The sequence below is a fragment of the Betta splendens genome, chromosome 5 (assembly GCF_900634795.4).
Source record: "Betta splendens chromosome 5, fBetSpl5.4, whole genome shotgun sequence".
Lineage (NCBI taxonomy): Eukaryota > Metazoa > Chordata > Actinopteri > Anabantiformes > Osphronemidae > Betta > Betta splendens.
In genome coordinates, this window is record NC_040885.2 from 15,978,852 (window position 1) to 15,994,922 (window position 16,071).

The 16,071-nt window shown below is 37.9% G+C and overlaps 2 protein-coding genes and 1 long non-coding RNA gene across 9 annotated transcripts; 1 reads left to right on the forward strand and 2 right to left on the reverse strand.

Moving 5' to 3' along the window:
* The first annotated feature begins 43 nt into the window (after positions 1-43).
* On the forward strand, positions 44-13,107 carry sycp1 (synaptonemal complex protein 1). Of its 7 annotated transcripts, none has more exons than XM_041070767.2 (35): positions 44-125; positions 1,212-1,296; positions 1,502-1,586; positions 1,680-1,723; positions 1,820-1,984; positions 2,109-2,176; positions 2,279-2,352; positions 2,438-2,496; positions 2,577-2,643; positions 2,891-2,961; positions 3,042-3,150; positions 3,667-3,761; positions 3,846-4,030; positions 4,122-4,189; positions 4,261-4,322; positions 4,418-4,534; positions 4,615-4,734; positions 4,888-4,991; positions 5,077-5,194; positions 5,301-5,371; positions 5,453-5,534; positions 5,631-5,693; positions 5,764-5,826; positions 5,903-5,965; positions 6,073-6,189; positions 6,270-6,380; positions 6,539-6,631; positions 6,705-6,779; positions 6,867-6,956; positions 7,043-7,189; positions 7,300-7,353; positions 7,479-7,550; positions 7,642-7,749; positions 7,833-7,898; positions 12,978-13,107. In XM_041070767.2, the coding sequence occupies exons 1-35, from the start codon at positions 64-66 to the stop codon at positions 13,002-13,004; spliced, it is 3,060 nt and encodes a 1,019-aa protein (XP_040926701.1). In that variant the 5' UTR covers positions 44-63; the 3' UTR covers positions 13,005-13,107. The 7 variants fall into 7 exon arrangements, with proteins under 7 accessions (XP_040926701.1, XP_029005595.1, XP_029005594.1 ...); XM_029149762.3 differs by lacking the exon at positions 12,978-13,107 and adding an exon at positions 8,014-8,352 and having other exon boundaries at positions 47-125; positions 4,615-4,725; XM_029149761.3 differs by lacking the exon at positions 12,978-13,107 and adding an exon at positions 8,014-8,352 and having other exon boundaries at positions 48-125.
* On the reverse strand, positions 8,218-9,806 carry LOC114855052 (uncharacterized). The gene is made up of 4 exons (XR_003785858.2): positions 9,697-9,806; positions 8,927-9,403; positions 8,671-8,823; positions 8,218-8,584 (listed from the first exon to the last, which is right to left on the reverse strand). It is a non-coding gene; the product is annotated as an uncharacterized LOC114855052 (long non-coding RNA).
* Positions 10,091-16,051, reverse strand: slc5a8l (solute carrier family 5 member 8, like). The gene is made up of 15 exons (XM_029149767.3): positions 14,979-16,051; positions 14,576-14,641; positions 14,322-14,373; positions 14,062-14,129; positions 13,728-13,882; positions 13,383-13,523; positions 13,165-13,294; positions 13,001-13,089; positions 12,657-12,769; positions 11,950-12,017; positions 11,775-11,861; positions 11,513-11,682; positions 11,301-11,416; positions 11,095-11,180; positions 10,091-10,993 (listed from the first exon to the last, which is right to left on the reverse strand). Exons 1-15 carry the CDS (start codon positions 15,330-15,332, stop codon positions 10,880-10,882), a joined length of 1,809 nt encoding a protein of 602 aa, XP_029005600.1. The 5' UTR covers positions 15,333-16,051; the 3' UTR covers positions 10,091-10,879.
* Between the last annotated feature and the right edge of the window lie 20 nt (positions 16,052-16,071).

The following is a 16,071-nucleotide window of genomic DNA, read 5'->3' on the forward strand; positions in this document are numbered from 1 at the left end:
TTTTAATTCTATGACTCTGCTTCTGATATAAAGCATGAGCACTTTATCATTTTATTAGAACGTATGACCGTTACACTGACGTCACCCGGTAACGGCCGTCTTGCTCGTGCCCGTTTAATCGTCAGGTGAAGGACACTGTGATGGTTGTACAATTTTAACCAATTTTACAATACATATTAACACAAATAATAACATTGCTAATTAGAGGTAAGTATTGAACTATTGTTAGCTAAAAACTCTGCTACAGCTGTGATTCCGGCGTTTCTCGCAGTAGCTGCTGTGTGTGTGAATGCTAACTGCGAGTGAGTCCCTGCGAGGTAAGTGGAAGTAGAAGTGCTCGGCGACGGTCGTGGTAACGCAATGCCGACGTGAAGAGCTTCTACTGTAGGAGAAGAGAAACCAAGTGCGATGTTGTAAAAGTTAGCCAAATTAAACAAATTATGTTTCCCCCCTGGTAAACGTAGCTAACGGTTAGCTAGCATCTACAGTTCTGCCAAGCTGTTGCTTAATTGTACTGCAGCGGTTGTTTCAAAACGCGTTTACTCAGGTGAGGAAGGAGTTGATGTCATTTTAGGGACTTTCTTTTCACCGTAGCGTTACTTCAGCCTGACATTCTTAAAAATTGATCACAGTTTAGGTTTCTGAGAAGCCGTTATTTCCACTGACACCGCAACTATCTAACCATAAGCATTACATATCTTGTTACTGTTTAATTTCTGATCTAAAATCATAATAATTAATATTATCATTTTAATTATTATTATATATAGTGTTTATTGTCAAAACCTGACGCTCCTAATACTGTTGCTGCATGATAATCTTGCGCCTGATAATGATAATATTGATAAAGCCAGACAGCTAGCAGGAATGTGGTATGATATGAATGTGCCAGGGGCAATACCTAGAAAAGGAGGCAGAGATAGAGTAAAGCAAAACTAAGTTTTAAAAGTCTATGTAGAAATAAATAAAAACTACATATGATGAACACATGGTGTATTAAATATTATAACTGTAGGCTGTTGGCAGGAGTTGAGGGGCCACGAGCGTGGTCCAGCTGGAGATTTAGTTTATTTGTGTGTCAGTGTTGTAGTTTTTGTTACTGCTGACTGACTGACTTTGACTTTTTAATAAATGAAGATGATTTACTGTTAGTAACTCCACCACTTCCACCACTGCTGTACCTCACACTTGGCTTTATGTTCTTATTTCAGAATGGAGAAAAACCGAGGGTTTAACTTCAAATTATATGTGCCTCCCAGGGTGAACAGTGGCCAGATATCTGCTGATAAACCTCAGGTAACCATTAATCACATAAATACTTTGCAAACGAGTCAAATTACCCCGTGCTGTAGGTAAACATATAATAAAGACAAACTGGAAAAAAACACCAAATCCTGGCTCAGCACTGTCATTTAGCACAATAATTAGCCAAGCCTTTACCAGCAATAGCAGTAATCATTAATGTATTTGATGTCTAAGTATAATTGGTTTTGTTCGCCAGGATTATAGTAAATGTTATGACAAAGAACCAAACGTGACTTTCTCCAGCACTAGTTTGCCTGCGCTACCTAAACCTCCCCGACAAGGTATTTGTATTAAACAACGCTGATTGCATTTTCTAATGTCCCGTATATCAACAGTAAAGTTTATGCACTTTGACAATTTTGTGTCCTCTAAAGACTTTCCCAAGATGAAAGCAGTGTCACCAATGAAAAAGGACGAGGTATTATTTTCATTTTACAAACCATATGAAGCATAAATAGAATAAATTTGACCTTTAAGTCACTAAATATTTCTATTTATTGTGTCTAATTCCCAGGATTATTGCCGTCCTGGACAGCTTTATTCAAAGCTGTTTGATGAAGTAGAGAAAATTAAGTGTTGGAAATTCAAAGTTGACTCGGATACTGTGCAAAAGGAAAGGCTACTTCAAGAAAACAAAAGAATAATTGAAACTCAACGCCTTGCCATTCAAGAATTGCAGGTGTGTGCCTGTGTGCATGTGTATTTGTCCAACTGCATGCATATAATACCGTATGTAGTATAATATGTATGAGAAATAATCATAATAGAAGCATAATACTCTAGAAACTTGTTCTGTCTCATAGTTTGGAAATGAAAGTCTCAGCATAAAATTGGAGGAACAGATTGCTGAAAATGAGGATTTAAGGAACAAGTATGTTATTAAAACGGAAATACACTGATACACATTAATTTTATTAATAGTATTAACGTTATGTTAAAATGGTTTATTACTTATTTCATTTTTGATTTGCAGAAATAGTGCAACCAGGAACTTGTGTAATTTACTCAAAGATACTTTTGAGAGGTCAGCTGAGAAAATGAATTTGTGTAAGTAATTTGTGCTTGGGTGCTTGTCATTGTAATGTGACCTCACACTGCTGCATAATTTATAACAAACATTTAAAAATTTTAGTTGAATCTGAAAGAGAAGAAACTCATCATCTATTCATAGAAAACAGCGAGAGTATTCAGGTAAATCATAACATGACTTGGACAGGAACTGACATAAACATATAGGACCTAACATTTGCTTATCAACTTTTTCCTTATAGAAACTAACTGCAGCATTTGAAAGCCTTCAAATTCAGACAGAAGCTGATCAAGAAGAGCTGCAGAAGGGTAAATTCTGTTTCGTTGTGTGTGACTGTACTACCTTTTATTACAGTTACTACTGTAACTAGTCTTTATCTGTCTGAAATAAGGTTAATTATAAAATCCACCTTTAGTGACCTAAGGCAGGAACAAACATTTCTGGTCCTTTAGTAGTAGCAGTCCTCAAGAATATAATTTGTCCTCCTTTGACAAATGAAGGCAGTAAAAAACGGCAAGAAAATTGATAAATTTACTGTGTATTTATTCTTTTTAGCTAAAGAGAGCTTGCTTTGTTTGGAAGAACTAAAACTGAAATACCACGAATGTAAGATGAAAAAAGAGGAGGTTAGTAAAAAAAATGTATGTTTAATGAATTTGGAAACCTAGTTTACTGTAACTGTTAGCGATTGAAACGGCATTCACAGGTTGCAGGGCTTCAAGCAACACTCAAGGAAAAGGGAGACGAACTAGAACAAGCTCTGTTAGAGCTACATGAATCCCAAAAGCATTGCCAACAGCTTCAGGAGACAACAAGTAAGATCATGTGGCTGTGTATATTTAGACTGATCTGTAATTTTTTTTTTTTTTTTTAATTTTGGCATAATATCAACTGATATAATGTAGGTTTTCAAATAGTAGAGTGAGACAGGATGAAGGACAGATGACTTTGCCAAAAGTGAGCTATTGAAAGTGGCTTGTAAAGCTGTCAATTATCGTTTCTTTGCTGAACATAATCAATCAGTAAATAGTGTGACCACTATGATGGGTTACAGGTTTTCTGCTGTCCCATATTTCATCACAGGGTTGACTTAAAGATGAGCAAACGAATACTTAAACTATGCATAATACAATGTGTCTTACAGTATGTCTTATTTCTATTATATGCAGTGTCTTAATAAACTTCAATTGCTGTATGATATATGTTCTCATCAAACAACAATTGGTCCTATTTTAAACAGTCAACTCAAGTGAGTTTCAGAGCAGAAACGTAGAAAAGTAGACTTTACCATTTTGAGAATACTATCAATGTTACATTTACTGCCTTTACAGATCAACAGTGTGAACTTCTCAGAAGCTCAAAAACACAAATGGAATCCCTTTGTCAGAAACTGAAAACTGCTGAGCAGCGCTGTAACGAAAGTAAGGTGAGCCTGCTTTACTTGTTCCCAGTAAAAGTTGTCTTTGTTGTGTTTTTCTTCTTTGACTGAAATATAGTTTTTCTCTCAAAGGAATCTCTGGAAGCCATTACTGCAGCCCAGGAACAAAGTACAAAAGAATATACTAAGATCATCCAAACTAAAGATGTAAGCTTGCAAGAACTAATCAAAGTTAACAGTCAGCAAGCAGAGAAACTGGAGCAGATTAGGGCAACCATTGAGGAGCTGCAGAGTTCACTATTTTTAAAGATACAGAGGTATAATTCACTCCTAATAAATCAAAGTATTTCCAGACCTGATGCCACTATTATTTATATGGTTATGTTCCTATTGTGACTCATTGTCCAGAGTCAAAGAACTTGAGGATGAACTTACAGCAAACACCAATGACATGGAAAAAACACAGACCCTGCTAGGTAAGAATCACAGAGTGTTTTTGCTTATATTTCTGGTTATTGCTAAAGAAGATTAACCTTTTATTTAACAGGAGAGCTCATGGAGCAGAGTTTAAAGAAAGACGAGCAGATCATAATCCTTGAAAGTAATCTGGTAAAGTGTGTTTACTAAACACTTATCTATATCTGTTTGTCTGTCTGACAACAAAATGTCTTGAAGTTATTAATTTCATATTGTGTTGTTCTAAGGACAAGCGATCTAAGTCCTTTGAATCAATGAAGTGTGAGCTTGACATTACTAATATCAGAGTGGCCGAACTGACAGTTGAGCTTTCAAAGAAAAATGAAGAAGCCAAGAGATTTAAGGTGATACAAATTTTAGGAAGAAAAGAATGTTTGATAGTTTTATATGCAGTAGCTGGTCAAGAGGTGTATTCCCTTTAAAGACTTCTATCTTACAGAATGAAGCAGAGAGGGCTTTTGCTGAAAACGATCACCTGAAAAAAGCTTGTGACACTGCTGAAAAGGCACATGAGGATTCAAAGGAAAATTCTACTGTGAATGAGGTTTTTAAACTGATTTTTGTAATGTAATCACTAGTGGGGTAATATTTTTAGACAGTCTATTTTTAAATGTAATGCAAACTCGGCATGTGTTTACTGTTAATATTGTATACAGAACTCTGTTTTACTATGTAATTTTTTGTATTAAATCCTCAGATCAAAGTGCAGGAGCTAGAGGCAAAATTGTTGTTTGAAACTAGGAAAAACAAGGAGCACGTCTATCAGATAGAGCTGCTGAGAAATGATATCATACTGCTTAAGTAAGCACTTGATAGCAAGCCTTTCCAAAATATAGCTGTGTAAAATGTGCATGTAAAAGTTACAATCTTAACATTCTTGTTTTAGTGTAAAACACGATGAGTTATTATCCAAATTTAATGAGCTTCAGTCTGAGAAGATGGCCATTGAACAGCAGTTTGAGGGTCGATCCTCTTTCCTGAAAGATACTGAGACAAAGATAAAGGTTTGAATTTTTCAATAATGTGATAGGATCTACACTGTGTTCAGTAGCTGTTTCTGTTGCTTGTCAGTTGGTGTCATGAGTGACAGAAGTTGCTTTGATTCATCAGGTGAGCGAAGAGAGAGTGGTAAGACTCACGAAAGAAAATCATAGACTTGAAGAAGAAAATCAGTCTTTACAGTGAGTTTACATTTTGGAGACCTGAAGATATTTCTTATGCTGCACATTACATTATTTAAATTTCTATAATTTAATAAACAGTGGGGAATTGAACTCCATTAAAGACAAAATCGAGAGGAAATGGCAAAAAGCTGAGACCCTACAGAAGAAATTTGAAGAAAATGTAAGAGAGTAAACTACAAAAGTTATCATTAAAAACAAAAACAGGAACCTGCCTAATTTGAAAACAGATGAATGGTTCTTTGTTCTTTGTTAATAGTGTGAACATTTGCAGAAGAAAGTTACAGAGAAAGAAAAGCAGATTAAAGCAGTGGAGACAAAGGTAATTAAATATAATGTAACAAGTATTGTTGGATCATTCTTTGGAACAGAAAATGTTGTTTTTTTTTTAGCTTTGTAGCTTTAGGAAAAAAATTGAAGCGAGGCTTAAAGCCAAGGAGGAATACCAAAAAGAGGTTTGTGATAATTCTAAACCTTTAGATAATGAATACTTAAGGTTTATTTAGCTAACATGTCACTTTATACTTTTAGAGTAAACTGTTTAAGAAGCAAATAGCCAGGGAGGTTGCAAAATCCAGTCAACTCGAAAGTGTGGTATGGGATGTTTTTTTCCTCATACAATTAATAATATATATTAAAATAAATAGAATCATGTTAAAACTATAAGCCAGTGTAATGCTGGTGCTTGTTTTCGTCTTTAGATCAGCAGCCTTCACGAAGAGTCCCAGAACCTTAAAAGACTGAACGAGGAAGACAATCAAAATTTGCTTAAAGATCTTGAAGCCAAATCAGCCTTTGTAGCAAAGCTTGAAAATGAGGTTAGTTATATTTTATAAAGTTATTTTCTTAATTTAAAGCTCTTCTAAGTACAACATAATAAAAACATATTTAATTATAGCTACAGGAACTTAGATTAACAGCCGCTGAGGCCATGAAGAACAAAGAAGATGCAGAACTCAAGTGTCAACAGAAGATATCAGACATGGTTGCACTGATGGAAAAACATAAGGTAAGGTATAACATATCATAAATCTACCTATTAGTTTTAAAGGCTCGTTGTAGGACTGTGGAAATTCATGGGTTCAGCAAATAAACCGCAACAATCATGTATAGTACAGTTGATTTAGGTAAATGTTGCAGTGGAACAAACCTGATTTTCATTACTAGAGCCAATATGACCGTATGGTTGAAGAAAATGAAGCTGAGCTTCAAGAAAATAAGAAGAAAGAGGCTGAGGCTGTTGCCCACAAAAAATCATTGGTATGAAGAATAAATAAGCCAGCACATAATAATGGTGGTTGTATTACTTACTAAATGAAATCCTTTAAATTAGGAGTTAGACCTCTTGAAGCACAAGACAGAAAATGATCAACTGAAAAAACAGCTGAAGAAAGAAACAAGAGAGAAGGTATTTTCAAGTTTGCTACAAATATATACTTGTTTCTAAAATAAGATGTGCTGAGATACAAGACATTAAGACAAGACATGCTGTTAGGAAAAACTACAAAAGGAGATGACAGATTTGAAAACAGAAGTGTCATCAAAGAAAGGGATGAGTCAGCTGTCTGAGGCAGTGGACAAGCAGGTACAACATGTGAATTAGCAAACCACAGTAACGCTACTGGTGACGTGGTGTATTACTTAACCAGTCATTTGTTTTTTAAATTACAGTCACATGTTTGGAACTATAAACAAGGAAGATGTTCAGGAACTCCAAAAGAGAGCTCTTCAAAGAGACCAACATTTGATGTGTTTGATTTCTCTAAGGCCAGAAAAGCTCTGTACAAGGACGATGGGGGTGTGTTAGTGAAAACAACAGTGAGTGGTTTTGACTTATTTGTATAATTTATTATTAAGACTGAATCAAACATTAGAACTTAGTTATTTCAGTCAGACTGACCTTTAGTTTTATGTGTTCTGTGGTTAAGGAATCTGAAACTGAATCCCTCAGAACATTATGTGGAACATCACCAAAGACAAAGGTAGAAAACAGTGTCTTCATAATTACATTTCATGCCAGATATGATTACAGCGACACCTATATAATATGTGTCCTTGTTTACGGCATCTTTATAAGCATGTTGATTAACATTCATTTGCATTGAAGGACATTTACACTGAAGAGGTGCCAAATTCAAGAAGTGTCACAAAGACTGTTGGCAGCTCATCAAAAATCAAAGTAAGAAATAGTATAATTCTGACAATATCACCAAATAAATCAAATGTCCTTATCTACTGACCTTAAATTTACCTTTTAAATGTCCCTGTAGTCCTACAGAATAAGGACACCACCTTCTGGTGAAAAAGCAACATATTGGGGTAAGGCAGCCATTGAGATTGACCCCGCATCTGACAGCCCTAATCGGAATGATCTCTTGGTAAGTAGTGTTTTATGGGATGATGGTTTATTTATGTTTATGTCATTTGGACATGACGGATTTGGCCTTTTTCTTTTTGACAGACCTTAGCAAATACACCCACATCTGTTCTTTCTGCTCCCCACTGCAAAGCCAGCACCCGTAAAAAGGTAACTTGACTGTAGTGGTGAAATGCCACTTGCAATGAACATAGTTTTTGCATGAGCATAACTGAAACAATCTCAGGCATACAGTATCAGTAAAAACTGGGTCAATATATTTCAGATTCAGAGTCCTGTCACTCACAAATCACCAGGTAATTCACTGAAGCTAGCTGCAATGAAAAGAATGAGAGATGCTGGTTGGATTGCTGTTACAGGCTGTGACAAGAAAAAGAAGAGCAATGAGAAAGTATTTGCGTAAGCGATCTGTATTAATATTAAAAAATGTATTCTTACTCTTCCGGTTCCAGTTTAGGAGTTCTTACCATTTTCGCTGTTCAATTGAATTCTTTATTTTCTCTATTGTTTATACAGTGTCATTATTTCTGTTCTGCACTTATTCTTATGTGCTCTGGAGTTCTGGAGTTCTTTTTCTGTTATTAAAGGTTCTGCTCAGTCAGCATCATCTTTGTTGAATGTCCAACCCGTCAATTTTCTTTTGCTTTTTTAAATCACGAAACTATTATTAAGTTTAGTATTAAAGGTAGCAAACTGTGGGAACACAGTTTAGTGAAGGAACTCAAGACGAAATTGCGATTCATCTGTAGGGGCTGTTGGTGCATTGTCATAGTTTGCATGTCCATCATAAAGTCCTCCAGAAATGACAAGTGTGTCATCGTCCGCCACAAATGCATCTGTTGAAAATTAAATTGGCATGTTTAAATTTTAATAATTACCAAAACAGTGTTTATTGGTGGAAGAATCAACTGGGACTTTGTACCTGCGTCACTAGTGTTGTTAAGAGGTTGGTGCATATATTGGAATTTATGCCTGCATCTGGTAAAAATCAAGACAACCAATCCAAAGCCAAAGAGTCCTAGAAAAACACTGAAGACAATAGTCATGCTCTTCTCTGATTCATTTAGTCCCACAGCTAAAGAAAAAAGAAAAGACAAAGTCGTTTCTGTAATTGGTGGCATGTAGATGAAAACATTAATGAGCCAGCCTAGATAAGAACACACCAACTTAAAGCTTACCTTGTGTCGTTTCTGCCTCTGATTCCGAGGTTGTGTTGGCAGTGTTAGATGAATATACAGTTGTAAGTACTGTAGTAGCAGGTGTACTTGTGTCACCTGTTGTGGTCTGGTTTGTAGGTGCTGTAAATGCTGTTGTGTTGTTGCCAGGTGCTGTCGTCAGTGAGGTAGTATTTATTAGAGGAGTCGAATCGGTTGTTGACCCAGTCGTCTGGGTGTGACTTGTGGTTTCAGTAAATGTTGTATTGTTGTTAGATGTGCTGGTGAATGGAGTTGTGTTCTCCGTCGCCTTTGAAGCAGCCGCTCCATTTTCTGTGGTGTTAGGTGAAGTTACAAAGGCAGTCGTGTTTGAGCCAGGGGTGGTGGAAGCCAACACAGTCCAATTTGTCATGTTAGATTGTGCCATAGCAAAAGAAACAGCCACAAGGCAACAAGCCAGCGTGGCAAAGACATTATTTTCTGTTGCCATTATGTGTGACCCTGAAAACAAAATATCAGCGAAAGAACAATGTAAATATATATATTAAGTATAAATATATATATAATATTAAGTAAATCAAGCTTGGTGTAATAATTTCATATCATAAGTTACAGCATATTAACAGGATATGATTGTTTACACAGTTACTCAATAGCCTACGTATTCCGTCTTGGTTAGGTGAACACCGTAATAGGTATCTTTCTCCATGTTATTTTTAAAACTTGCCATTGTATGTACCAACTTCATCAAAAAGCACACAAGTCACACAAACCCCATAACAAACCCAACTCACCTTGTTTTGAGAATTTGGCAGAAACACGTAGCTTCGTTCCTTTCCTTGGCAGTGAGTTTGCCTCTACTTCCTACCTGAAAGCCACACACAGGCTTGATTTGCTTGCGTGGTGACAGGTAAAAGTGGGCGGGGCTGTGCTTTGTAAACTTCCTCTATTGTGTGCTACCAAGGAGACAAAGGGCATGCTTTCAACACAGGTCAAAGCTCAGTTTCCCACTCTCCACTCGTTTCTCGCTTGCTGTTTGTGTATGTGTGTTTTAGTCAACTTGATTTAACTGTGTACAGTATTTATCACAGTCACAGAGAGTTCATAGACAGCACAGAACTAAAATCCGAATACACCTTGAAATCATATAAGCAACAGCAATATTCAAGTAGGTCACCAGCATATGAACAGGGAAAATTTTCTTGTTCTATATGGAGAATCAGTGAGTGCAAAACATTTATATAATACTCATAAAATAATAATGGTTTTCCATCTACTCAAAAATACAGCACCTTGCATTTTTTGGTTTAGTTAAACTAAGTCATGTGTAATTTTATTTTTATAGCCCAACATACGAATAACGAATAACAAATTTGCCACAAGTGGCTTAAAACTCTGTACAAAAACACTAAACCACTAACAACAGAAAAATGAAAGAAAACATCAGAAGGGCAACAGTTGTACTTTGTGTTTCTCTTCTGTTTAGGTACTTCACTTGGGTAACGACCTGCTTTTACAGGTCTTTGAAAGGCAGCTAATAATCAAGCAGTTTCTTGTTGTAAAATCTACATAATTAACACATAACATCCAACCTAAATACACACTTAATAGAGATGATAATGTCAGACGTGAATTAAATACATGTGAATCTAGCAGCAAAGTAATCATGGCTTACGAAGCATTAAGTTGTCGCTGCAACAGTGTTTTGATAAAGCAGTGAGGATCATCAGTCATCCAGGTGAGGCTGTCAGAAAATGGAGCCATGATGACTTCTTTTTCTTAGATTTGAAACATTTCACCACCAGAGGGCGTCCAGTCCTTTGTCCTCCTAACCAGCCCATCCTTTAGGTGTGAAACCTAACTGGAGTTTGTATGCGTGGTCTTTATGCGTCATTAGCCAAATGGGCAGGTGGTAAAATGTTCAAGTCTATTTGCCATCAGCCAACCTTTAGACATTGGGATGATGGTGTGGTCGTATTACAGTTTGGTCACCTTTTCACTGACTTTGCTCATTACATCGGTTTCGGTAAACGCTGCATTATCAACTCCCATGTCAAAGTCTGTCGCAGCCTTTTCTGTGATATCTGCCACCTGTGGTGTGGTAGAAACAGTAATTAATATGACAAATCTTTAACAAATGTTCTTTTTGATATTTACTTTGTTGCCTGTTACAGTATCTGACAATATCCTACCTTGTGTTTGCTGAAGCAGCTGAAGCAGATCAAGTCGTTCTTCCTCACAAACAGATTGGAGTTAAGTTTCTCTTGTTTGCATCCACCTGAATAGAAACACAAGCATTTCCTGTTAACATTTCATAGATGAGCGAATGGTAGTAAACACTCAGTTCTATCTCTGAGGCGTATGCATTGGATGTATAGTTCAAGGGATGTGGTCTCACCTGTGATAATGCTCACTAGCAGGCCAGACACAATTGTGGTCAGTGTGCCCAATAGAGAGAAGTAGACATAGGATAAAGAGTACCAGGTGTCTGCCAAAGGGGGCCTGACACTGACACTGACACACAAAGGAAGAACTTCAGCACATGACAAATAATCTAAGTGCAGAGAATGGGCTGAATTATTTTCAGACTCAGTTTTATGCCGGACTCACTCAGGCTGAGAGGTAACTGGGATGGTCGTTGTGAACGTCTGGTTGGTGATGCAGCCCTCCGTACTCAAAGGGAGAGGATTTGTCTTTTCAGCTGTCGGTGGGTAAATCTGCCCTCCAATCCCCACCCACAGCGTCAACACTAGACCAATGATCATTCCCACCAGTCCTCCCTGCAAAGTCATATGATCACAGTTACAAATTGCTGCTTAAAGAGGTGATTGTGCCGTCACAGGGTGCAGCTGTTCTAACTGCAAATACTCACCACTGAATTTGTCGTGCGGAAAAGCATACCCAACAAATAAAGTCCGAGAAGAGGCCCACTGATCATGCCAAATATAGACAAAGCTGCCTGGAAATTAAAAACTGGTAAAAGGCATGTAGTTCTTCACATTAGGCTCATGGTGGTGCTGTAAAACAGCAAATAGCTGCTGGTTTACCTGCAAAACACTTCCCATCATAGAAGCCACTCCAGCCATCCCAATACACAGGGCACCAAAGAAAACACCTTGAAGAAATATTTGATATTAATTTTGAAATGTTATACATGCAACTTTTAAATGTGTAGAGTTTAAGAAATATGCATGTACGAATAGGATGCCAGATTTTCGTCAGATCTATGTTAAATGTGTGTTATTGTATAATTTCCCGCTGCAGCTTTCCAGGTTGAATAGCAAAGCTGCTTCTTAAATGCTCTCCTTTCAAAAGACTTCCACAGAATTGAGTCATTCGTGTCTGTGCAGGTTTTTCTCAGAATTCCCACCAGATAGATTCCTTCTTTGTGCCAGCTGCTGTGTGTGCAGTGGTTCTGTGCTTAAAGGTTGCACGGATTACACATCTTTGTTCAATATAATTATATCTGTTTATGATCCTGCTATAACTTGGACATCGTTACTGGTAACACGTTGAATTACCTGCTTAGAATAACAAGATATGTTTGATTACTATCAGTAGTTAGTGACTTTCAAAGCGGAATGAAGTATTGTAGCGACTAAATGGTGACTGCGTGTTCAGAGAAGGAAGTATAGGTAACTGATACTAAGGAGTTTGAAAGTTATAATCAAATTTGATTACATATATTTGAGGAAATTTAAATTATTATATTAAATTAAATCATTTCTTTGCAAAACAGTTTTACAGAGCTTACTCAGGCCCATGTTCATCCAGGAGATTTGCTTCTGTGGGAGGTTTTTCCAAAAAGGAACGATAAAGTCTTCCATTGTGACAGCAACCAGGGCATTTATACTGGAAGACACTGTGCTGTAAAATGCAACAGTAAGCTTTGAGTCGTGCAGCACACTACCTTCAAGTACAGCAGCATACAGTACAGAGGGTGCTTTTGTACAGTATAATGTGTGAATAAATTGACCGGACGTGTAAATACATGTCTAACATGGAACTAAGCTCACTAGATAGGCATTTATTTTCTTAGGCATATTGCTGATTTTATTGCAAAATTATTTTAAAGAGTTCCCAGGCCTCATGCCTCACCTGAGGGTCCCACTGTATGCAGCTGCCACAAACAGGCCAGGGATTCCAGGATACACAGCCAAAATATCCATCACAAGGTAGGGCAGCAGCTAGTCGGCAAACAGCGTCACACAGGTAAGCTTACTGCGATAGGCAAGATAATGAATTCCAGCTGCAGGAGTTACCTGGTCAGGGGTGCCTATGTCACCGTTTGTAAGTGGGTCACAGTTCTTGTAGATAGAGTACATAGTGAGGCCAGAGAGCATAGCAAGACTCACAGTCACCCACAAGCCAACCATGTTCACATACAAAGACCTGGAAGGTGAAACAAGACGTGTCTGTGCATGAAGCCACGCTAGCAGCCAGTAATACCCTGTTTGCATGTCTTTGCAGGAATGCTCACATCTTTGCGTGTCCCAGTGTTTTGCAGGAGATGTAGCGCTGCACTTGGGACTGGTTGATTGAGTAGATGGACACCCACATCACACTGCCACCCACTACGATTGTCCAGAAAGTATGTCTCTTCAGAGGATCTGGGTCAAAGCTGTGATGACAGGTCAACATGTGAAAGGATTCTGAGGCAGAGTAGTGACGGTTTGTATTGATGTCTGACAAGGTAGGATAAATCTTACTCATCCCTGAGATTCATGAGGTAGCAGTAGCAGACATTTTAAAGTCTGAGCTGCAATAATTGGTCAAGTTTCACCAACAAACATGATTTTGAATTCGGGTTTATTAGTTTATTTACTCAAACGTCTCCAGTCGACCTCCTTCACGTGCATCTTGGAAGATGTTTGTCAGGCCTCCCTGCAGTACAGCTCCTCTCGCTATAACAGCCACAAAACCCGCCAACATAACCACCATCTGCAGCACGTCCGTCCAGATTACTGCTTTCAGCCCGCCCTGGACAACACACGTTACAAGATGGCTAAGCTTACAGTAAACAATAAATGTTTTATTGCCCTGTAATACAACTCACAAGCTGATTAATCAATTCATTAAGCAAACCCAATAATACACTTGCCAGTCTGAAAAAACATTTAAAAAAACTAAAAGCACAGGCTGTGTGTAGATGTACTAACCAATGTGCAGTAGACGATGCACACCACTCCTGTAGCCACCAGCACTCCCCACAGATCAAGTCCAGTTACTAAAGAGTCATTAAAAGACACTTCCTTATGGTTTGTACATTTGTATGTTAATAGAAGACAATAGAAGACAAGCGCTTTCCATAACAACTGTCTGAGTTCTATATACAGTAAAGTCTGTCACTAGGACAACACAATCGTAAAGATGTTGGATAGATAGTGTATCAGCAAATTACCTGTGTTTTTTGACTTACTTTGGTTTAGTGCCAGAGCTGGAGCATAGATGACTAAACCTGTGTACAAGGCCTGAGAGAGAATGCAGCCATTAGTTGATTGAATTTATACATTCATACTAATAATTAACATTGTGACTCAATGTTGCATAAAGTCAAAAAGGCTAAATTGACAGGTGATGTTTACCATGTACTGGAAATTGCAGGTTGTTTGTTACATTCCTTATTCATGCATCAATTTCATTTAAATAATAATAAGTAAATATTTTAGTTACCGTCTGGACGATGTACATTGATGTTCCAATTACCCGAATCGGTCGACTGAAGCGCATCTCCAGGTACTATGAATGGAAGGGAAGCCCACACAGTAGGTTTGGTTTCAACATATTACTACTAACTTACATACAGTAATACTAAATATTATATTTATATATACATGTTATATGATGTATCAGACAAAATTGAGGAGAAGGAAGTTTGTAGGTGGATAAAGTACAGGCTCATAATCCTTTTAAACATGATGTTTTCTCTTTTTGTGGATGAATTATTAGCTACATTAAGTTTTACTGCAAATTCTTTTTTTTACTCTACCAGTAAAGCATTGTTGGTTTATGGCTTATAAGTTAAAGGCATTACACAATTGAAAGAATGAAGCAGTTTAGATGACTGAGACAGTACCTCATAAGCACTGGTGATGCCCAGTCTGTAGAAAAGTGGGACAAAGATCTCAGCTGTGACAGCAGACATGATGGAATACGAGATGCCAAAAATCCAGAATGCAGTTCCAAAGCGGTAGGCCTCAGCAGGTGTACCAATGACTGTGATGCCAGACATGAAGCTGGCAGTAAGAGACATGGCAACCGGCACAGCTGTCATTTGCCTCCCGCCCAGCAGAAACTCAGCGCTGCTGGTCTCCTTACGACCTCGGATGGCCTGGAAAAGCCCAATACCGGCTGCCACCAAAATGATTCCTGCAAACACCACATAGTCCCACACAGAGAACGTGGCCACTGGACCACCTGTACCGACCATGGTGAGCTCCCTTTTCTGAACTCCAGAAGAGCCCCTAACTTCAACAGGATTTCTATTCCGTGCCCAAGTCCAGCCGTGCGTGAGCAGGAGAAACAAATCAGCACATTTCAGACCCTGTCAACTTTTCACATGAACTTCAAACATTCAAACAAGTTAAATGTTTCCCTCCAAACCTTCCTCAAAGAAAAGAAGAATTCAAATATTCTCAGTCCGTTTTGTTTGCCATGAAACCAGTCGACCTAGAAGTAGAGTCTTGCTTAAGACATAGTAGGACAGTAAGTGCGACTACTTCTGCTCTGCTCTGATGTGTCCAGCAGACAGCAAAGATTATTTTAGTTAATAATCCATCAAGGACACGCTGCAGATGTCAGCCATAATTTCCGTATGATTGTAAAAAATGATCCTCTGGCGTAAGTAAGGTTGTGTTGTTCTGATGGCAAACAAGAGACAATGTTGTCAAGACGTATCTGTTACACTGCCTCGAAGGTACACAACCAAGGGACACATCCAGGCTTTGTCTTTATAAAGCTCTGGGTTACTCAGTAGTCACTGGACGTGTCAGGAATTCTAGGAGTCAGAGCAGGTTATCTTTAAAGTCATTACTCCTGCTGTCTCATCATTTTATAATGTCACGTGTGATTCTGTTCGCAGCACTTCACACATCCACAGATTTGATTATCGCTCCAGTGATTCATAAAACAAACATCATCCATAGGACTTTAACAACTACAGAAATAAA

Excerpts from the sequence above, each read along its gene's own strand:
- sycp1 (XM_029149761.3), top strand. The coding sequence starts at position 64 with ATGACCGTTACACTGACGTCACCCGGTAACGGCCGTCTTGCTCGTGCC. Across the intron at positions 4,323-4,417 it reads TAATCCTTGAAAGTAATCTG|GACAAGCGATCTAAGTCCTT; the intron begins GTAAAGTGTGTT and ends TGTTGTTCTAAG. Across the intron at positions 4,992-5,076 it reads AATGATATCATACTGCTTAA|TGTAAAACACGATGAGTTAT; the intron begins GTAAGCACTTGA and ends TTCTTGTTTTAG.
- slc5a8l (XM_029149767.3), bottom strand. The coding sequence starts at position 15,332 with ATGGTCGGTACAGGTGGTCCAGTGGCCACGTTCTCTGTGTGGGACTAT. Across the intron at positions 13,883-14,061 it reads GCATCGTCTACTGCACATTG|GGCGGGCTGAAAGCAGTAAT; the intron begins GTTAGTACATCT and ends TGTGTTGTCCAG. Across the intron at positions 10,994-11,094 it reads GCTGCTTCAGCAAACACAAG|GTGGCAGATATCACAGAAAA; the intron begins GTAGGATATTGT and ends ACCACACCACAG.